The 22975-nt window shown below is 32.7% G+C and overlaps 4 protein-coding genes across 41 annotated transcripts; 2 read left to right on the plus strand and 2 right to left on the minus strand.

Moving 5' to 3' along the window:
• Positions 1-17: 17 nt before the first annotated feature.
• Positions 18-10479, minus strand: l(1)G0196 (inositol hexakisphosphate and diphosphoinositol-pentakisphosphate kinase). Of its 38 annotated transcripts, none has more exons than XM_015939164.3 (11): positions 9787-10479; positions 8288-8385; positions 5485-6958; positions 4354-4476; positions 3644-3765; positions 2529-3560; positions 2119-2253; positions 1361-1949; positions 1139-1225; positions 975-1064; positions 18-910 (listed from the first exon to the last, which is right to left on the minus strand). In XM_015939164.3, the coding sequence occupies exons 2-11, from the start codon at positions 8315-8317 to the stop codon at positions 636-638; spliced, it is 3957 nt and encodes a 1318-aa protein (XP_015794650.2). In that variant the 5' UTR covers positions 8318-8385; positions 9787-10479; the 3' UTR covers positions 18-635. The 38 variants fall into 38 exon arrangements, with proteins under 38 accessions (XP_015794650.2, XP_089125310.1, XP_089125301.1 ...); XM_089269184.1 differs by having other exon boundaries at positions 1781-1949; positions 4375-4476; positions 9787-10068; XM_089269175.1 differs by having other exon boundaries at positions 4375-4476; positions 9787-10068.
• Positions 10480-11355: 876 nt separating this feature from the next.
• Positions 11356-12786, plus strand: LOC107371869 (uncharacterized). The gene is made up of 2 exons (XM_015940028.3): positions 11356-11714; positions 11826-12786. The coding sequence occupies exons 1-2, from the start codon at positions 11672-11674 to the stop codon at positions 12587-12589; spliced, it is 807 nt and encodes a 268-aa protein (XP_015795514.1). The 5' UTR covers positions 11356-11671; the 3' UTR covers positions 12590-12786.
• A 2330-nt stretch (positions 12787-15116) lies between these two features.
• Positions 15117-20703, plus strand: LOC107371469 (uncharacterized). The gene is made up of 14 exons (XM_015939560.3): positions 15117-15534; positions 16015-16617; positions 16689-17257; positions 17321-17561; positions 17638-17850; positions 17926-18156; positions 18235-18495; positions 18561-18659; positions 18734-19039; positions 19099-19183; positions 19247-19548; positions 19633-20061; positions 20134-20271; positions 20355-20703. Exons 1-14 carry the CDS (start codon positions 15358-15360, stop codon positions 20586-20588), a joined length of 3888 nt encoding a protein of 1295 aa, XP_015795046.2. The 5' UTR covers positions 15117-15357; the 3' UTR covers positions 20589-20703.
• On the minus strand, positions 20681-22784 carry LOC107371471 (V-type proton ATPase subunit d 1). Its single transcript, XM_015939561.3, has 3 exons — positions 22416-22784; positions 21795-22304; positions 20681-21683 (listed from the first exon to the last, which is right to left on the minus strand). Exons 1-3 carry the CDS (start codon positions 22537-22539, stop codon positions 21265-21267), a joined length of 1053 nt encoding a protein of 350 aa, XP_015795047.1. The 5' UTR covers positions 22540-22784; the 3' UTR covers positions 20681-21264.
• Between the last annotated feature and the right edge of the window lie 191 nt (positions 22785-22975).

The raw sequence follows: 22975 nt of genomic DNA on the forward strand, positions 1-22975 counted from the left end.
GTAAAGGCAAATGAATGTTCAACAATGAAATAATCCATTTTCTTTATTAAATGAACAACTTACTGGGAATGATATAATAATAATAAACTATGGAAAAATGAAATCTAGTGTTTTATGAAAATCTCTCATTTTACAAAAATGTGATAAAAATTAAATACAATGAAGAAAGATTGATTGGTTAAAATCTTGATCATTTCGGAACGGACAGGGAAAGAAAATGAGACAAACTGAAATATAATTTGTAAATAATGACTAATCAGTTATCAAAAAGAAATTTATATTTCTAAAAAATTTCTCATCAATGACTGGCGAATGGCTTAATCCCGTTTATCCAAGATAATATCTATATTAATGTTTCTTATATGTTGGTATTGATGATGAAGATGATATGTGATGTTTCAGATAAATTGTTCATCAGAATGGACAAGCGTTCTCAGTTAATTGGGTAGTGATCAGAGAATCAGAATGGAGAAAGAAGTAATGAAGATATTTTGATCTTAAAGCATGTTCTTATGATTGAAAAATTATAAAACAAGCAGATGTCGTCTAAGATAAATAATCAAACGATTTGAGCGTTCTGTTTCGATTAGAAACTTGTCAATGAATGAGAAAATGCGATCAGCCGGCAACTTCGTCTAAGAATTGGGAGAGCTTTGGCCACTACTTGAGACTATAGATGATGGTCCAGAGCATCCAAAGCTACTGGTTGGTGATAACATGGGAAGGCTGTTGGCCGAAAAGGAAGTCGATGACCCATTGCTGGACATTTGAGCCAAAAATGAAGGGGAAGTATTAGCAGAACGATTTCCAGTAGCAGTCATCCTTTCAAGAAATGCAACCAATTGCTTGAGGGATAAAGCATTATGAAGAGTTTCTAAGGGCCGGATTGATGGAATATTAGGAATTCCTTCTACAATTAGAGAAAAGTGTTTTTATTAGATTCGTTTCGATTGAAATCAAAATTATTCAATTACCTGAAGGTGGATGAAGCACATCTTTCAACTCGGGAGCACTTGAGGATCCACTTATGACTGCAGTACTAAATAATAAACTGCTGGCTGAACCTGAAAAAATGTGGAAATTGTAAAACAATGGTTTGATTAAATTATGCAAATTTGAAAAAAATATTAATCTTTACCATAATGAGGTAAATCAGCTACACTACACAAACGAAGGTAAGAGCTCGATTGACCATGAATTGAATGACGGTGAGGCTTATTACGACCTAAATTTTTGAAGACAAAAGATGATAATTATAAATAGTGAATTAATGAAAAAGATTAGAAAAAATTTAGAAGAATAGAAGGATAAATAGTTAAATTTGATTATCTAAATAATTAGTGTTGTTAAAGGTTGTTACCTAAAGTTTTACTAGATTCACAGACATTGTCCAGACTTTGAGCATGAGAACTCATTATCTCTTGTTTTAATTTAGCTAATGGCTTGTGCCTCATCGGAACAGATGAATTTGGACAAGAAAAAGAGACGGACATTGAATTGCTTCGTAATAATACTTTAGGAGTTGATTCAGCTTTACTTTCCAGGGAGTTTTGAGTCGCATCAATTTGACTATTAATACTACTATTATGACTATTAGTTGAATTAGTTGGTGTTGAAAAGGCTAGAGAAGTAGTGGTGTTTATAATGGAGGTGGTAGTTGAGGTGGAGATTATTGAGATTGGAGTTGTATCAGTGGTTGTAGATACGGTTTTGTTGGCAATAGTATTAGCAGATTGATTAGTTTCGGTACAGTTAACGGGCAGATCTTCACAAGACTCACTCTTCGATTTAGTATCAGGTAAAAGTAAATTAGAATCATCAGAAGAAGAAGGTGGCGGTGATGATAACTTTTCCTTTTCCAGTCTTTCATCTTCTTCTAGAAGCTCGGTGAATTTAAAATCGTGGTGTAGAGAGTGAGGTTTTCCTTCTTCCAAAATAGTTGGTGATTCCTGAACGTAAATTAGAGTAAGTATAGCAATTAATTGAAGATGGTGTAGTATGATGTGTACTCAAGATACATGTATTTGTAAATGGATTTTTAATTGATGAGATCAATCGCAAGATTGATACATCTGTTTTTAATATTGTGGACGGTTTTGAGAAAAAATTTAAACTCACAGGAGTACTACAGGCATTGGTACTACTAATTGGGCTTTGATAGTCATCCAATTCATCATCGTCAACAGTTAGTTCATCAGAGTCTTCTTCTTTAATTGGCATGTTAGAGGAGTGTGCATTATGGTCAGAAAATTTCTGCAGGCAATAAAGGAAAGAATGAAAAATGATGATGAAAGGAAAAGATAAATTGTATATTAGTAATTAATTGATTAAAAGGTATTAATTGAGATGAAAGTAAATTGACTAAATAGTAACTGTTAACAACAAAGCATTTGGTTTGTTTGATAACGGTTTAGTACTTTGATATTTAATCTAAGTTTGTCTCTGCCGATGATAGAGTCAGAGTCAGTTGCGATTGCAGCATTAGCAGCAGCAGCATTATTAGTAATACGAGAAATCATTTTACCGACCTTGGATAATGTATTACGAGATTGTGGACGAAATCCTGGCCCTTTAGGAATGTTTTTCTGGACACAGCAAACCACGCCTGGACTGAAATGTAATTCAATGTGAAATCTATCCTCAGAGGAAGGATCTTTAGTTGGGTCTTCATACAGCATTATTACAATTTGAGTCATATAGTTAAGTTCAGAGACTGTTGAAACATATTCCATTGCTCGTCTCCATTGTTCATCTTTATCGTCAATAAGACCACCGTAATGCAATACTGAAAGCAACGAGTGAATATGACTTTCACTAGTAAAGTATAGACGAGTTCGCACATGACGACCTGGACTTGAAACGCCATGGGAATAGTGAGGATTGAGACGGTTAACAGTTTCATTTTCCTCTGACAAATAATCCCTTAATAAATCTCCACGGATTTTTTTCAATAAAGGTGAACAAATTCCTAAACCAATTGTCAATTTCTCAGGCTTGGTGATTCCATATTCTTGTGGTATAACAACGTCTGCTAATGCTTTTGAATAAGTATATAACTCTTCAGCATTTGAAAACTGCAAGATATGTTGATTATGTTGTAAATCGTATTTAATGCAATCATAGATATCTGGAACTTTGCTAATATCAAATTTTCCATTCTTTAATTTGAAATCCTTTTCTAGCTTAGCCCAACGTCGTTGCATTAAATCCCAGGTTTCACCATGGTACAAATCGGACTCTTGAGACTGGAATGATTCTCTATGTTGTTTAATAAGGCTATTCAATTCTTGTACCAATTCATAGACATGTTCACAAGCTCGAAATGGATTTTTGATAAAATTGAGAGCATTTTGAATTGATCGAGACCAGGTTGGGTTAAGAATGGCTAAATCTTCTTCGGTAAAATCTGAATCACGTTGAAGGCACTCATGAAGTCTCTGTTTAACAATATTTTTAAATTTACTTGAATCCGAATCATTATCAAGTAAACCATTTGTATTAGCACTTTTAACCATTTGAACTAAAATAGGAGCAAGTTCACCTTCCAACGCTAGCAAACCCTAAATAAATTCAAAAGATAACAAAAATTAAAAATATAATAAAATAATTGCTATGGAGAGATATAAAATTTGCCAAAACCAACCTTAGCAAATGCTGCAGCAGTCATTTGAACACGACCTTCATCTGAAGCATATATTTTTAGATCATGACGGAAAGTACTATGTAATCGTAACAGGCCAAGACCTTGAGTTCCAGCGTATTCGCCTAGGATAGGACAGGGAGAGAGAAATACAAGTAAAATATGATTAGTCGATGAAGCAAGTTAAAAGATTGGGAATTTAATGGGAAGAGGATTGAAGGATGAAAATAATATGGGAATGCTTGAAGATAATAATAGCTGAAAATAAACAAAATAATAATCGAAAGTAAACCAACTGATTCGGGATAAAATAGCTGAAAAAAAGTTTAGTTGAATCAATGAACAAGCAAACAAACAATACTAGACTAGTTAACATGCAAACCGACATCGAAACAGAAATTTTCAAACATAAAACTAAACTTTGATATTGGGAAATTATTACATTTAATGGATAAAGGCTGGTGGATTAATTGAAACTGTGGCAAACGAAATAAGACAATAGAGATGCAAATAGTAGGGATTAAAGTAACAATAAATAATTGAAATAAAATGGACATTTTGATGAAAGGTTGATCAAAGATGCAGACGACATCAGCATAACAAGTGCATTGCAATTAGAAGGGTTAAAATCAACACTAGAAAAGCAGGGTTAAGTTAGTTATTGAAAGGATTTTAGAGAAATTGTAAAATCAGTTAATATCATTCAAGCACACCTTGGCCACCAGGGTACATACACCTGAATACTCGTCCGAGTTCTTCAGCTTGAACTCTACCAGCCGGTGTTAATTCGCCTCCCCATTTGAGTATTAAAACCAAAGACGGTTCACGAGGCAAATCTGAAAGATAATCAGAAAAAGAGAATACGATTAGTTTTCAGTGCATTGAAATGATGAACAATTAATGTCTACGATGCAATTTAAAACATAAATATTAAGAAACCAAGGTTAGATAAGATTGCTCTTGAAAAAAGCTCATGAAAATAATCAGTTTGTGAATGAAGTGAAACAGAGGATAAATAAACTGCTAGTTGATTGTTATCATTAAGCTCATAATTTTGTTGGCAAAATGTTTGTTGAAAAGTGAATAGGAAATAATTAGTAGGTTCGAGGGATTTTCTCATCCTTGACTGACGAGATAAATTTGCCTATTTGTATTAGTTAAAAGATGATTGTTAAAATTGTTGAATAAACAACGAGTGGGTGATGATGTTTTGTCAAGATGAGCGAGCTGATTATTTAGAAAAGGAATCTTTTCTTAAGAATCTGAAAGAGTAGAGGGGAAAAATTGACAACAATCGCCTGACATTCAAAATTGTTTTTGCATTGCTCATGAAAATAATTCAAGTGTCAAGGATATTTTCAAGTTGAATCTCAATTTTAGCAAATTATAAAAATTGAGAGAAATTATAATTTAAATTCGGAGGGAAAAGCAGATTAACATTGTTACTAGGTAAGATTTATTCATCTCAAGCTCGGGTTTCTTTCGGAATAATCAACTATATTTTTAAAGAAACTAATGATGTCTAGAGGTAAATTTTTCCTGCTCTTCAGAGTAATGTTACTCTTTAAATAGATTTTAAAGCCTACAAGTGAAATGGAAGAATGACATTTCACCAAAAACTCACGAGATAAAAAACCAAATGAAATATTTTACTATATTGTTAGACAATTCCATAGAAACGAGGAAGAGGATATGAAAAGAGGTAATAACTAGAGATTTATGAGTATAAATAGATTAGCTAAGAAGAGAAAATAAACTCAAAACGATTACTGATCCTTGAACTTATTAAAAAAAATAAAATGACTGATTAGATATAATAAATGTTTCAATCACAATTGGAATACCTTCTTCACTGCTTGAACGCCGAGGTCTTCCCTTGGGCTGATATTTGAGTTCGACTTTACGATTGATTCCAGAGAAATGTCCATACATTTCTAACACTTGTTTCAATTGTTCAATTTTGGATTTATTTTCTTCCATATCAAAGTCAGGATTTTTCTCAATCTCGTGTAGTAGATATCTTGAAATGTCCAAAATTTCTTGCAATTGATTGGGCTTTTTCAATTTTATGTGACCCGATTTGTGTCCATCATATTTTTCAAAAATTTCAAAAAATTTGGGATGTTTAACTTCCATTTTCATCTTTTGTTTAGGTGTTCTGTCCCCGTGTCGGATAACTGCAATTACGCATCGAAGTTCCATCATTTTACCAAAAGTGGTAGGTACAATGGGTGGATCGTCTAATTGAAAAGGAATCGACCAAGGAATATGAAGTTGAGGAGCCAGATTACGAAGAACCATGTTTCCCAGAATTTTGGCACAATCATCATAATATTTGATTGAACTTTTAACAAATGTGAATCCATTAACATCACAAACGTATGATTTACCATTGGCTCGTAATAAATCAAAACCACAAACAGTTTGTTCAAAGGCAAGGCAAACTTTACGAGCAATCAATTTTTCTGCATTACTCAAGATGATTGGATAACGTATTTCTTTACCATCTTTGTCTCGTTCTACTTTACCATCTAATGCAGGTGATTTACGAGCTTCTGCATGAGCATAATCAGGTCCTACTGTGTAAACCTTGATGTCAGTTCCATCAGTTGGCATAAATTCCTCATAAATGTATGAACCTGTTTTGCGGATTGAGCTTTCAGGAGAATAGACTGAACTACGATTACCAATTTTACGAAATAGCCTTTGAGAGCCACCACCAGCCGAAGTTGGATAGTAAATATAAATGTTGTGATCTTCAGCCGATATTGGCTTTTCAACGAAAGGTTTATTGAAAACTTCTCCCTTTATCTCGATATGGTCTTCACATTCGATTATTTCTCTTTCTTCAGGATTGGGTGAATCACGGTCCAATACAGCATACCTTGGTAAAGCTATTCCAGCTTCTTCTAATTTACGATAAACCTTTCGACGATCTTGCATATCATACTGCATGTGAAGCTCATTGATTAAAAATGGTTTCCTAAATTTGGCATACTCAACTGCCTTGGCAAGCGGAAAGTCTTTGGAGAAAAATGATATCAGGCAATCACATTCAGGCCATTTTTCAACGGGCTCTTTTAAAATTGTCTCTTCTGGAAAGATAATTGTCTGAATATATTCAAATTCTTCCAACCGGTTTAAAATCTCTCTCATTGGTTTACAGCTAGATTTTTTGGACATGGCGCAAACACCAACTTTAACCTTGTTAACCTTGATAGGCCGCTCATCTTTATCGGTACTTGCTGTATCCATGTCAGGGGAAGAACAGCAGCTTCTTGAATCGTGGCAACAATCGTCGTGGTTCTCCCCTGGCTCCTAAATGAAACAAGAAATAGATAAGAATGGATTAGTTAAGGAATTCAATTTGGTACTTTAGCAATGGAAGAACTACCGATTGGTGTGATCAAAAAACGAAGCCTTTATCACTTATAGCTCAAGTTTAATTCTCTAATTGTCTCTGATATTTTCTAACATGTCATCAGCAATGGTTGACTCGAGTGGATAAAAATCTCGTGACTCGTCATTTTACCTGCAATGCTGTGACTAGATATTAAAATTAAAAGACAAATGATAAAAGGTAGGCTGTTTACAAACCCATTTACATTCTTTACCTACTTTTAATTGAATTAGACAGAAACGTATACCTAAATGTATTGTAAAGACAATAGAAATTGATAGAATAACTGGTGATGGGAATGTTGAACAGTAAATGAGCAATCAATTGAAGCACAGATGACTAGGCAAAGCTTTAACATTGGCTAAAAAGAGAGTTATTATTCACAAGGTGCTTATAACAAGCTTGAACACAATATTTTGTTGACAAAAAACCTTTGAATTAAACTAAAATAGACACGATATTTAAGATGATGATGATCAAAATGGTAAACGAAGGAAAGTGCACTATTTGAGAGATAAAACGCAGAAGAAACTAGGATAGCTTATTGGTAAAGGTTAACCTTTTTTTGAATTCTCATCTCTTTTTTGATTGGTTACATATGGGATGGCAGACCGAGATTGCATAAGCCAATAATGGTAAAGTTGAACACAATTTGAATTTACCTAAATTTTTGAACAAGACTAATTTAAACATAACTTTATAATTCTTACAATCGAAAAGAAGACGAAATTATTAGCCTTACATTATCATTTAGACAAGAGTAAACAAGATTGTCATTTATCAGATGAGCTCTTCAAAGGGCCTTTCAATGACCCTTCAATGGACTTCTAGATTGATAATAAAACTACAATTTATGGACAGCTTATTGATATCTTTACCTTATCGAGCAAATAAAAATAAAATTATTGAAATTGTTAGATTCAAAACTGGTAAAATGGATAAATGTCAAGAGTCGCATTTAAGTGCTAATTTGTTTACACAGGAAATGGGAATTAAACAGATGTTAAGTATGGTCGACTAATTACAAGTTTAATTTGGATTGGAAATAAATTAATATGTGAAAGCATACAAAAACTAGGCAAATTGTAACAATTTATAATCAATTTGACAACAACTGGTTTGGAATAACGGAAAATGTCAAAGGTAAGTTCTTATAGAGCTGAGTATACCAAAAAATTTGAGTCTACATTTTAACAAGATTTACAATAACGGAGACTAAATTGATTGATTTTAATCAGATTGATTACCTTGGATGATAATCTTTGTTGTCTGAACATGTCATCTCCTATGTAAAATCTGGGTCTTTGATCAGAATCGCTTGGGTGTGATGATGAATCCTTTGGTTCTGGTGTGTATCCATTGTTAGACATTATTTTAAGTTTATGATTTAGGTTTTGTTGTAAGAAGAGGAGAAAATTGAAAGGGGTGAAGAATAAGAAAAGTCATAAGTACACAATGAAAGGCAAATGTGCTAAATGTTAACTGGATAATTGAGAAAGGGAGAACATAAATCAAGTAATAAACAAATTTACAGTAAGAAACAAGATAATACAAGGATATAAACAATATATTGGTGATGAAACATTAATTATAAAATAACTAGGGATAGACTGGGTATCATTTTTTTGCACAAACATAAGATGATGATAAAATTAAGATAACATGGAAATAAGTAAATTGGTATATTAATTGACTAGATTATTAGATGAAAAAAGTTGAAATAGGAATAATTACAATAAGTAAACAAGTGAAGAGAAGCAAAGGGTAAATATGGATCAAGATGACTTGGTAAGTTGAAAATAATGGTAAATGAGTAAATGTATGTTCCTTGTGGTTATGTTTACATCGAAAAGATGTCTCTTGTTATTTCATAGATTTTTCATTTCTGTATGCTACTCATATTACCATGGTTATGGTACAATGGACATAGACGAAGGTTAATAAATAAAAGTTAACCAACACAAATAGACACTGGTTGATTAAATAAGGGCTGAACTGGATTGCCTGGGAAGGGTTAGGCACTGTCATGCATCACAATGGTCTAGATTTGACTACACATATGATCACATTACTGGTTGTATTCCAAGAGATGAACAAAAATAAAACAGGTTACTCCAAATAGTAGAATCAATTGGTGTGAAAAAGCTTGTGATGAATATGGAGTAATAACAATATAATTTAACGTTTAACAAGGAAATAAGGTGATTATAAAATGAGGATAGATGAGATTGGTAGCAAAATAATAAACAAAATGGCAATGGCAGCTAATGGTGAAAAAAAGTAAGTGAGAAAGACAGACGAAGGGAAATAGACATCCTTACATATGATGGTAGATGGGGTAACACAATGACCTAAACTGGTAATGGATGGATATTGGTCGATCGCTACATGACAATTTAATTTTTGGGTTAGATTAACACTTTTTTATCATCTAATTTCAACTGATTATTTCTCACAGATAGAAATAGGATTTAAATAGATTGAAATGGATGGAACATTGTTGTTGGAAATCAATCAAATTGACCTTCGAAATGAAAGTGAATGTTTCAATAGAAATGTTGCTTCTGTTTCTTTTTGTCGATATTGTCAAGGTTATGATGGAACTTGACTATTGGAAGCCAAAATTAGCTGATTTTTCCAATTATCAATGGTCAAACCTTGACTGGACACTTGTTATTTAATGATTAACTTGACAGTAAATTGAACAGTTGGTTAAAAATTGGTAAACAAATAAGTCAATACTAACCAGATTTGGGTTGTTTATTCACATTGATTTTAGGCTTTTATTTTCATTTTCAAATATCTATGGGAATGGAAGACACACAGTAAAGATGATAAATGGATGATTTGGCAAAATATAAGATGATCCCGAATTAATCTGGTATTTACATGCTACAGAAGTTTTTGATGAATCGAGAATGGATGAAACAAAATCACAAATGATACTTTAATCATTACTAAGCACCTTTTACTTTACATTTACCAGATGATAAGAAGCAGATCATAGGAGACTCGTAAGAAGCTGTATATAAGGTTGTACTGATGTAGACAAAATGTAACAATTGTTATTGATTTTATGAATGGGTTGATTAAGTTGATAATAAAATAATTACCGACAGAGAGACAGAGATAGGTTAGTTCTGTTAAACAGATGGTAATATTGGGTTCACTGATTACAGATACAAAGTGAGTATGATAGCGATGCAGATATAAGATGAAGCTGAATCTTGGATGATCCTGTAAAAGAAACCATGTGAGGGCGGTAAGAGAAGGATGAGTTGCTTCATCTGTTACCTACAGCATTGGGTTAATTTAGTGATTAAACCAAACTCTGTATTGTCTAATCAAAACTGCACAAAGCTGGGTTGAATTGGGTTTGGGTTTAAGCCTGTTACTGGCTATACACGACCATAGTTGTTACCAGTCGTTTTCATGCTCAACAATTTTGTATTAATTTTTTGATTCCTTCATTTCATTTTAACATTTTTTCTTCATTTTCAACCTCCTCTCATCATCATCATCATCAACAACAACATCGTCGTTGTAATATTTAACATTGGATTCAATCCAAGTTGAGTGAGTTGTTGGAGTTCAATTTTGCTCATATTGTTTTAAAATTGAAACAAAAAGGTAATGTTTAAGTTAAATTCAGTTGTATAATCACTTTGATCATTATCTTGGTTAATGATGTTGTTTGGGTTTGTTTTTGTATAAAGACTAAACTGTCTACGGTTTTAATCACTTTTCAAATGATCATTTCAAATCATTTTGTTGTTTCAGGTACAGAGAATCATTTTTAATTGTAATTATCTTCTCTTCGGAAATTGGGAATCATAATGATGATATAAAATGAAGCTATAATTAGATTTTTTAGGCTCAATTTGGGCTTCTCTACACATTACATTGGATTCTGTAATAACAATTTTCGCTGAATATTACAGATTTGCAAATTGTCATCATATTGGTTTGCATGAGTGCAAACAGCTCTACTGAATAGTAAATAATTAACTTTTGATATCTATTTGATTCAAGGTTTCATCATGATTTGTCATCAGTATTTGAATTTATTGGATTGTAGTTTGCTGATGAATATGAATGTTTATTGTATTTGTAATTAGGCTTTGCCGATAGTTTGATGTGTAAATCTAAATAAATGTTGGGTAATTTAATTCATTATCAGGCTTTGATCAAGTCGCAAGGTATTTTAATGCATACGATTCGTGATTTGAAATAAGAAGTTATGAGCCTGAAAGGATAGTTGTCATAATTACCAAGGTAGCCATGGTATGGTTTGCTTATGATAATGTAGACTCTATGTTGAGCGCTGTTATGCAAAGAGTTGACTATTTTATTTTCATTAATTGCCTGTGTTAATCAACCCATCCTTAACTTTTTTTAGCAATTGTAATTAGTGAAGAAAACAATGATTAGCTGAATAATTGATTTAATTTCAACTTATATCAAATATCAAGGTTGATTGGTAGCAAAGAAAGCTAAATAAAAATGGAGGGAAAAGTGTTTATAAAACAAGTGGACATCTGTTCAGACAAATCATTAGTTCGAGTAAACTTGCTCAAAACAGTTAACCATTTTCATCAACTTTACATCAAATTGTTCATCATTTTGGGATAATGTCACTAACCATTTTACTCCTTTCATCATTTTTTGGACTGGGTAAGTTTAGTTATTGATTACTACCTTTGATTAAACAATTGATGTTTGCAAGCCTTTATTGTAAACATTGAAATGTGAAACATTGTCTGATATGTTTTTTTTGTTCCATAGGCTTTACCCAATCAACTCAACAACCTTTATCAACTCAGTCACAGTTGCCATTATCTGCTGGTCCCAATGGCTCGGATATTTGTCTATCCATCGTTAATTCGGCGTTACAAACTCTCAACAGTACTTTTGAGCTTCAAGCTGCCGCATTAAACCAACCTTTCGACTTATCTCTCTTACCAGATGATTGTTTCTTCTTCAAATCACCCGAAACTACATGCCAACAATTTCCAAATAATCTTGGTGATATGATCTCAGTTATGGTCTGGGTTACTCAACTTATTCAACGATGTGAAATTCCTGGTTCTTGGGTTGGTTATCCAACAATCCTACCCAACGTTAACCAAGGAGTTAGACAATTTTCTACTTCCCTTGGCGCAAGTGGGTCGGCTGGACCTGCTGGAACACTTGGTGTTAGTAGTTCTGTAGGGTCCAATGGAGCTAACTTAGGAGGTTCAATTGGTATGGCTCCCAATAATTTTGGAGGTTATGGACAAGGTTCAGCCATGGTTAACACAGGTGCCTCAGGTACTCCAATTATGATGGTTCCTGTCCAAGCTCAAGCATCCGTTGCCGCAACTCCTGCTAATCCTTTTTCAACCATGTTAGGCATCATTGGTTCATCAGTTGGACCTCAAGGAGTCACAATTAGTCCTGCTACAATCGCCGGAATATTATCATTAATCAATCAGGTTGTGGGAATAGCAGTACAATTAGCTCCTATCGGTGGAGCTATTGCCGGACCATTGGGAGCTGCTTTAGGCTGAATTACATTAATTTAACTGTCGACTACTCATTGATCTGACCAAACTATTTGCAGTCCGTTATACCATATTTGCTGAAATTCAACCCATTTTCAAGTCTTAATATTTATTGATGTTCACAATTTATCAAGTCACAAGTCTGTTTTATCTATTTAAATTATTACATTTTTTACATTTCATTAAATAATTTATACAAACTATCCATTTTTGCAGAATCTCATTTGACGATAGTTTTTTCATTAGTCAAGGTGATAATGAAGTTTCACAAAAATATTGGATGAGTACCCAGCGGAGAAACAATTAACTTAATCTAAACATTTGAATCGATTAAGTCTATTGTCACGTCAAATATTCATCTTATTGAATCAATGAATATAACTAATCAACAATTTACCACGAAAACTGAAATTTTGACAATTGAAGTGACTGTCATTCAAGATGTTTCAGTTCATAATCATAAATTGACATGATTAAAGATTATCATGAATTTGATGAGCTATTATCCACAGAGAATTAATTCCACAACAGATCAAAATAGCCATTAGTCCATAACATTTGTTGAAAGGGAAGCAAAACAGTCTACAGACATTATTGTTCAAGAAAGATAACAGTTGATGAGAATGAATGAAAAGAACAGAATCATTGAGGATAAAGATGACAATGAGACGACAATGAGCATCTTTTTCTTGAAATCACCACCATGGTTATGATCTTTCAAACCGTAAAATAATTAAATGGTATCCTGAAACGACTTCATCTTCATTTCACTGTAAAATTTTTGCATCCAACATTTCATGATCATACCTCAATTGATTAATGTTTCCCATAAAGTGCTTAACTTTTTAAACCCAATCTGCTAAGTGAATAGCAATATATTCAGAATGAGTGTGACATCAATTTCAAAATTATTTTGTTCATGGAATACTTTGCTCTTTCCTTTTCTTCTTGCAGCTTTTTCACTTCTAGTTTCTGGTTCATCTAAAAATAGTGACCCAATCATCATAATACTTGGCCCTCCAGGATTGTCTTTACCCATTTTCAGTGAAACCCAAGCTCAAATTGAGTCACCTCTTTTAAATCGCAATTCTTCCAGTTCAATCTCAAGCTCAAGTTTCAGTCTTTTCCGTTCCTCATCAACAAACAAAAAAGATAAAGATCGACCTCACATGATTTTCATGGCAGGATCAGCAGCTATTCCGATGAATGATAGCAATAATTTTACTTCTAACAAAAAAAGTGGACAAATCGTCGGATCTCCAAATCTTGGAGCAATCTTAAGCGGTGGAAGTACAGTAGGAGCTGTGTTGACCGGTGGATCGGAAAGAAACAGTGTTAACACTAATATTAACGGTTTTGTTCAAAATAACACAAATAATCTTCCAACGGGTCCAATGAGACGAGATTCAAATGACCCTGTATAAGTCTACTGGTAATAATTACGGTCTTTACCAATTAACCCTGCTAATAGTGCAAACCAAATTATCCTTACATACCGTATACAATGGGTAGCTATAATGGTCCCATTGGTTATCCAGCAAGCAGTTATGATTACCCTTGGAATGAGTTAATTTGTTTCTTAATCTCATGCAATTAAGTTTACCTGAGGTTGACTTTTCCAATAACATTCATTGTAATCAATTCTTCAATAACAATTAAGAATCTTAGATTTTATTTATTTTATGTACGTTTATCTTTTATGTTGTTTTGAATATCTTTATTAATTGTCTTCAACATTTAACTTCTTATAATCTGATGAATCAATAACTTTTGAATTCTGCATCGATAGAGAAAATGATTTTAGTTTCATTTGGCGCATTAATTCAATCGAAAAAAATAAATCAAAAGTACATTGGAGCCTGTTGTTTATATTATATTTTATTTACTCTGAGTTGCACGAGAGACATAGTCTTTAAAAGGCCATTGATAATATTTGAAATTGTTCGGACATTTCATTAGAAAATTCTTACAAAATCCATGAAGATCTGATTTGTAACATTACAAAATGATAGCTAAATGACAATGTTACAACACACAACAATAAATGTGTAGTGTCTCTTCATGTCTATCAACACTTGACTTTAATTGTTCCAGAACCTTAAAGAGCTATTCAAGAACTATTTATGCTTACAATTGCTAGCAATAAGTTTAATTTAGCATTTTCAACCTCAACGTCAGTCATCTTATAAATACGTTGATGATCTGTTTGATCTAATTATTGTGAGTCTATGATGGACATTGTAATATACACAATTTTTACTCAAATTTGTATCAAGATAATAAATGTTGATTTACTGATGATCAGCTATTCCCGTAAAATTAGTCTAGCAATTCAAAGAACTGAATTCAAGTAAACTAATTTTTGGTAAGGATTGAAAAGCTGAAGAAGTAAAAATCTGGTTGAATCGGGTGTCCTAATGATATCTAGGCACAATTAAATATCATTAAGACCATTGTTGTTTCTTTATCTACATCGCCTTGATCACCTTGAACGCCAATTTAATACTCAACTCTCCAGTTTGAGACTCTCTTGAGTCTCTTTAAATCTCGTTTCCCATTAAAACATCATTCACAAACAGAAATAATCAAACATCAACTAAACTATCAGCTTATCTTTTCAATTAAACCATTTTACTTTTAACAATCACTCTTAATGCCAAGTTTTTCACTGCTTCTTCATCATTCGTTTGAAAGCTCCCATATTTTTCGACCCATTTTTTGTTCTATAGTTTTTACCTTTTTCCTGGTTTCTATTTTTTTCCTCGTCAATTAGTATGAGCAATTTATTTGGTGGTAAACATTTTCAATCTTTAGTTCATCGACATCGAACTAAGAAACAATTGAAATCAACTGTATCTCGTTTTAATCGTGATTTAAACAAGCTAAAGGACCCCTATGAAAGTGGCATCTTCAGTAGACCCCAAGACTTGGCCTATGAAAGACCCTCTAAAGTATGTATATTTAATATCTTTTGGTCAACAGCCATCCAATTAAATTACTAACGATACCATTTAAAATACACTAATGTTCAATTAGGGTTACATTTTAAATGTAGGTTGAACAAGTTTCAAAGTCATCAATAATTCTGTGTCAAGTGAAACTTTCAAGATTTATGTACGCAAAGACATTGATTCATTTGTAACATCGCTTTACCTTCTTTCCTCGTTATTATCAGTCAAATCAACAATATTATTGTTTACAAAAAATTCCATTCTCATCTGTTATCAGCTTCCATGATTAGTAATCTTTGATTAGATGTTAATCACTTGAAATAGTCACATTGTAGAGTCAAAGTATTATAATCTGTTGAATCTGAGTGATGTAAAAAAAGGTAAACAAAAGAGTCATCGTATCAAAGTGATTTCCCAAGAAAGAGTATCTTACTCTTTATTTCCCATTGATTTAACAAGTGGTTATTTTTTTGTTTCTAGACTGAACCAGAAAATATATTTCTTTATGCCGCCAATGACGATGACGAGATAATTACTTTACATCTACACTGGACTCCAAATCCAGATGAAAATTGTGGACTCATTAGGGTTAACCTAAAGTTGATTGGATTTCAAAATGGTGTTACCTACCAGTTCAAGCAGTCCCGGATGGTCTATAATCTGGATAAATTTGATGATTATACTGTTGGTGGATTTAAATTGGAAATATTTAGTCCACTTAAACGAATCAAGTTACGATTAAATGATTTTTGTCTGACTGTCAAGGAAAATACTGACCAGGAGCAAACCTACGATCAAAATGATTACAAATACATTCGCCTTATTGCTATTGTGCTACCTGTTCAAGAGGTTTACGATCATCTGTCAACATTTGATTCTAAGTTTGCTTCATCTCAATTAACTTCATTGTCTCAACGTTTTCCACAAATTGACTTGGTTGATATTGGTTCACATGTTAAATTTTGTGCTCAAATTGATGGCCAATCAGCTGTAGAAACCGATTTATGGGGATTCAGAGGTAAATTACGACTCTCACAACCCAAGCCAAGCCAGTTGATTAAATTTTCAGGTTATGCGTTGAAGGTAATATAGTAATACTATTTAATTTCATTAAATTAATTTCTAATGCTTTTTTATTTCATCTATCTTTAAAGAAAGGTTACAATTTTTCAGTTACTTTTTTTGAACTCGATGGTTCCTGGTTTATCAATGGATTTGTTGGTTGGGGATCAGCACTTATTTTTCCAGTTACGGCCACAACAGCAACCAGAGATTTATTCATAAAGGATACCTTTAGTTTTACAATTGAAAACAAATATAGAAAGTTCAATGTCACTGGAAACAAGAGAGCTAACGCAATCTACTCAATCAAGATTGACAACTGTACTGGAGTTGGACTTTATATCAAATTGCCATTTACTGGTAATGAAGCTGTTTTTGATTCAAAAATTCTTGACTTTGGTGCACATATTTGTTCAATACCATCAATAGAAGAAGCAAATGATCTGACTGTTCCTCTGAACCAAACCCTGGCCATTAATTCACAACTAACTGGAGGTAAAGGAAGCTCATTGTCCAAGTTAACATCCATCTTGGTTGATTATCCGAAGTTAGGTCAAGTGCCTTTAGGAGTCGTTGTCACGACAAAAGCATATCACCTAATGTCTCAGACAATTGACCTAGCAAGCATTATTAATAAACTCAAGCATACAATCAGCTCCAGGTAACGATAAATTTATTATTACCCGTTCAAATATTAAATTGTTTGATTATCTTAATTTTACAGCAACCAAGATATGGTTAAACTGGAAGCTGAATGTTGCTCATTGGTTGATAAAATTGGATCTTACAATTTACCAGAATCGATTCGAGAAGCTATAAATACTTCATTAACAGAATCCTTTGGCTCAAACTGGATTAATGATAAAAAATTTGCCATTAGATCATCAGCTTATGGTGAAGACTCTGATGAACTTTCATGTGCTGGTCAAATGGCGACATTTCTTGGAGTCTCTAGTCTTGACCAGGTATTCGTTGATTAACCTTTACATTGATGAACGTTTTACTATTGATTAATGTCTATTTTCATCTATTTTTTCAAAGATATTTAAATGCGTAATGGAGTGTTGGGCTTCGCAGTTTCGTTTTATAGCAATCAGATACAAATTAATGAATGGTCTTGATCTTGATCTTGACATGGCTGTTGTCATACAAGAAATGATTGATTGTGATCAAGCTGGAGTACTATTTACTTGTGATCCTGTTGTCAGTGATCCATTGTCCGTTTTAATCACAGCTAATCATGGACTTGGAGAGGTAATTTAACCTTTATTAACCTCCAAAAAATTTTGATATGACAATAATAATTTTATTTAATTTAATCAACTCTAGAGTATTGTCAGTTCAATATCTGATCCAGATACTATTAAAGTCAAACTTGAAATGTCACCAAATGGTTTAACAATTGACTCTATTCAAGATATTCAGATTGGTGGTAAAGGGAGGATAATTAAACTATCTGAAACCGGTGACGGAACAATAACAATTGACTCACAGTCAAAAAGTTCATCGTGTTGTCTCAATGAGAATCAAATAATTGACTTAACCTCAACATGTCTAAAGGTATGCTCAAAATTATGCATAAAAATACAAAAAAACGCTTACTTGATCTTTTCATAATTACAATTATAATCTTTTCAGGTTGCTTCGTTTTTTAATGGACCATGTGATATAGAGTGGGGAATCCAGTCGAATCAAATTTATTTATTTCAATGTCGCCCTGTAACTACATTTTCATCATCAGTTGATCTTAACGAATGGGAGTTAAGTCACGAATTGGATTCACCTCATGTCAGCTCTAATGAATATCATACTCGAGCCAATTTGGGTGAAGTCTACCCAGGAGTCGCATCATACATTTGCAGTGACTACCAGATTCCCTCATCAACCATTGCTTTTGTGGTATTTATTGAAAATTTGTGATCTACTTATGTGTGCTTATCTTAATATTTTACATCTTTTGACAGAAAAAATTTTTCCTTAACCGTAAAAATTTCAAATTTATGCCCTACATTACCCGAGGATTCATCATAAACTGTCATCATTGTTTCTTTTCTATGAAAGATGTAAGGATAATTTTGTCTATACATTTATTTTTTGATTTAAATATTTACGCTGATTAATTTTCAATATGATACAGGGGACTTTATTTGTTTATGACACTCCGCCGGAAAAAGAAAACAAGATTTCAACTTCAATGGAATACTCATTGCTAGGTCAAATCGTGGATGATCGTGAGATGAAAACTGATTCATATGAAAGAATAGGACAGTTTTTACCTCAAAGTAAATGGGAAAAACTAAAATCAACAGTTGGTCTCATTTTTATGGGGTCAAGGCGGCTAGCTGCAGTTACTTTAGATGAATTCCCATCTAAAGCCACTGACAAATCTTCGAGTCATGAAATGTTTCTTGAAATCGTGAATAACTCTGATTATCTTTGGAATGTAAGTTTCAATTCTTTCGTTTTTTTTAGATTCTAATCTTCTTCTTTTAATTTCATTAGATTTTCTTAGCTCACCTTGGTGTTACCATTGGATCATCGGTTATGAACTTTTTAGCCATTTCGATTTTAACAAGTACTGATAAAAGTAAGTCATTTCTGAGTTTTGTTCTGATAAAATGGAAAAATTTAATTTCTTTTTTTTAAACAGATAGTCCATCAATATTGCCTGATTTCTCGAAGTTATTAGCTTCTTGTGAACAAGTTGTTAGTGCTCAGATTCCAGTCATCATTAAAGAATTGGCATCTAAAGTAACTGATGAAGAGGAAAGAAAACTTATTCTTAATGGAACTACCAAAGAAATTTCAGATTATCTCAACAGTGGAACTAGTCAACTGGCTATTAATTACCGACAGTTTATTAAAGATTATGGTCATCGAGGATGGAAAGAGTTTGATTGGTCTGGTAAAGTATGGAGAAAAGATCCTTCATTTATCATCAATCCTTTGAAGGTAAATTATCTTTGCATTATTTTGATTTCAACCTTTTTAACATTTTAATCTTATTTTTTAATTGTTTTCTTTTATATCTCTAAGGCTCTGGTACAACAATCAGATTACAAAGCAGCCAATCCTGGCAAAACTGTCATGACTGATGAAGAATTGATCGCTTCTCTAAAAACGCCATTATCCAAAGTATCCAAGTTTTTACTGAAAAAATTCATCTTGCCTTGGTGTAGGAATTATGTTAGTTTAAGAGAAGAAGGAAAAAATAAATTGGTTTGGAAAATTGATCAGATGCGAAAACTGTTTGACCGAATGGTCAATACTCTGGCATATAAGGAGCATCGTTTACCAGACCCATCTTTGGCTTATTACTTAACTCCAGATGAATTGTTACGATTAACCTTGTCATCCAATCCTGGTTTAGTTTTACTAGCAAAACGACGACTGAAGATTTGTCAGAAATTAGATTCTTATGAATTTCCGATAATAAACATTGGACCTAAAATTTTACCCAATAATGTGAGTTTGAATATGAAACATTGTTTCCAAAAGCATTTCATTATCAAGCTTTATCTTTTTCAATAATATTAGCTACCGGCAGAAGAAATTTACACCAAAGATTGGAATAATTACAATGGCCAAGAAATTATTGGAACTCCAATTAGCCAAGGACAGATTAAATCAACCGCTTATGTCGCCAGAAAAATAGAAGAAGCAGCAAATATTAAGGTAATTAATAGCTTAAATTGTTTTTTTTAATTGTTAAATGACTCAATTTTGAATACTTGATTATTTCTTGACTCTTTCATTAGCCTGGTGATATACTAATCACTTATTCAACGGATGTTGGATGGTGTCCTTTTTTCCCATTGATTGGAGGTTTAATTACTGAAATTGGTGGATTAATCTCGCATGGAGCGGTAATTGCTCGTGAATTTGGTCTTCCGTGTATTGTTGGAGTTCCAAATGCGTGTAAAATCTTCAAATCTGGTGATAAAATCTCTATGGATGCAAGCAAAGGAGTGATTGTCAAGTTAATTGACTGAGATTATTTCATTATTGGAGTATAGCAATTGTTATTATTTTTGTACAATGAAATAACATTATTTCTATCTGAAAAAATTACTTTTCAATATAATAAATGGTTATCATTTTCTTTAATTTCAATTTTGTCTTGCCACTGTAATTTCACATTACATTGATTATCTAGTTTCATTATCTGATTAAAGAATTAACAAAATTCTATCAAAATCTTTCTTTGTACAAATTGATTAAATATCGTATTATATTTTCTCTTAACAATAAATTCCAAATAAATTTTGGCTTGATAAAAGTAAAAAAGCCTTTTGAAGACATGATAGTTGATTAGGATGTGAAAGGTTCGTTGATGACACTGGCAAATTAATTGCGATGAAATTTTCTTATGAAAATTAACTTTGTAAAAGCCAAGGTTATTAATTAATAGAGTGTAAAAATGTTCCCTTGATATTGCTATCTTGGTTATGACAAAAAAATATATAAATAGATCAATAGAAGATTTTTGGTGAAGGAAGATAGAAAAATTGAAACAGGTAAGGCAGGTAGACATTTAAACTTTCTCATTATAAACTTCAGTGAATTTCGAGGCTTTTATCACAGTGATTTCTTGGATAATAAATTTTAACGATCTGGCTTGTAGTTTTGAACAAGAAAATATGCTTGTATAGAAGAGGCCTTAGCTTATCAATCAAAAATCGGTATATAGTTATCGATTTTGGTTTTATGCTTTTGAGCTACACATTCAGCAATCCAAATAATATTCCGTGTTTCTTGTTCCTTTAGTTTCAAATAGGCGTAAAAGACACCAAAATGAAATTGTTGCATGAATGCATTGACATTAAGTTTAACTTCATGTTCAAAAAATCGATCCTCTAATGATTTTTCTTCAGCACCCTGAGTAGCATCAAAGATTGGTTTGTATTCAGCATAAAACGCAGCAACAGCTCTAACTTGATCATAATCATCAGCTCTGGCAAGGGCAGCTAATCCATCAGGATACAAAAACCCACAAGATGGGTAAAGCTTAACTCGGTCTTCTTTGGACAGTTCTGTGCCAAAAGAGTTGATTGTGATCTCGAAAGCACGTCGATCGGCTTCAAAGGCTATAAAAATGAAAGAAAATAGCACATTAGTCAATACATTAACAGGTAGAGGTGAAATTCAAATTTTTTTCAAAGACTTGAAGATTAATAGCAAACTGAGAAATTTCTTACCAAGAATTTCACACATAATCTCTCCTGTTATGCCTCCAATAACGTTTTTGCAGTAGTCATGAAAATCTTCCAAATATGCCTTGTACAAGGTATTCCTTATAATTTCAATGTTCATCTCATCCATGTCCTGCTCGGATAAACAATCAACAAAATAAGGAGCCAAAGGTGTATCAACGAGGATAGCATTGTAAAGATCAGCCGGGTTGTTTGCAACATTTATTGCTTCCATTTGATCAAATTTACCAAGAGGATGACATTTGTCAATTAAATCAGGGATTGGACGTTGATGAAGAGTACCAGTAATGAGCAGAATAACATTGTCAATCATGTAACCATAAGTAATGTAATCAAGAAAACTGGAAAGAGGTTCACAAGATTGATTCCTGATGTGAAGAAATTCACTGACCAATTTTTCTCGTAATTTATCCTCAATAACAGAAACAGATAATGGCAAAGGTTCATTGGCAAGGAAGGCTCCATAATCAGTGCTTTGCAAGTGTAATTTAATATCTGAGAGACAGAGAGACAAAAATGCATGAGAAGAAGCAACAGAAAGAAAGAGAGAAGGAGAGAGAGAGTGAAAATGATAGAGTGAAACATTGACAAATGAATATTACTAACCTTCAAGAGTCTCACATTGAACCAAATTAAGGTAATCACTTTGTTTAAGGATACCACACTTAAAACCTCTTACAAGACCTTCAAAGTAACCATTGTCAATATTGAATAAAGCAGAGCCAAGCATGATTGATGTACAGCAAGAAATAGGTTAAAGGGAAAATAAAATTAACAGTGTTGATATTGAATGGATGGTAAAATCACAGAAGAGAAACAAATATAATATTTTTGAACAGAGTAGCGTGGAAGTTGAAGGTGAAACCAATAGGGAAACTAGATGACCGCTTAATTTAAAAATAACAAAATAAGATTTAAAAAACCTGTAATAACCTGACCAAATTTCATTCAGGACCAAAGGTTAACAAGGTGATTTGTAAGAGGTGTTTATTTTGTTTGAAGCTGATTTCTCATGGAAAGAGACATTTAATGAATTGTATGTGCCTCCATCTGTAGCTTGCAATAATTAGACGGGAGTTTTTTGACGTAATTATCATCGGTAGCAAAGTTCCGAGAATCAGAACACACCAGAATTTCTGTAACAGAAATCTGTCAATTTGTTGAAC

Source organism: Tetranychus urticae, chromosome 3 (genome assembly GCF_039701765.1).
Source record: "Tetranychus urticae isolate SD_2017Ah chromosome 3, NJAU_TeUrti_SD_1.0, whole genome shotgun sequence".
Taxonomy (NCBI): domain Eukaryota; kingdom Metazoa; phylum Arthropoda; class Arachnida; order Trombidiformes; family Tetranychidae; genus Tetranychus; species Tetranychus urticae.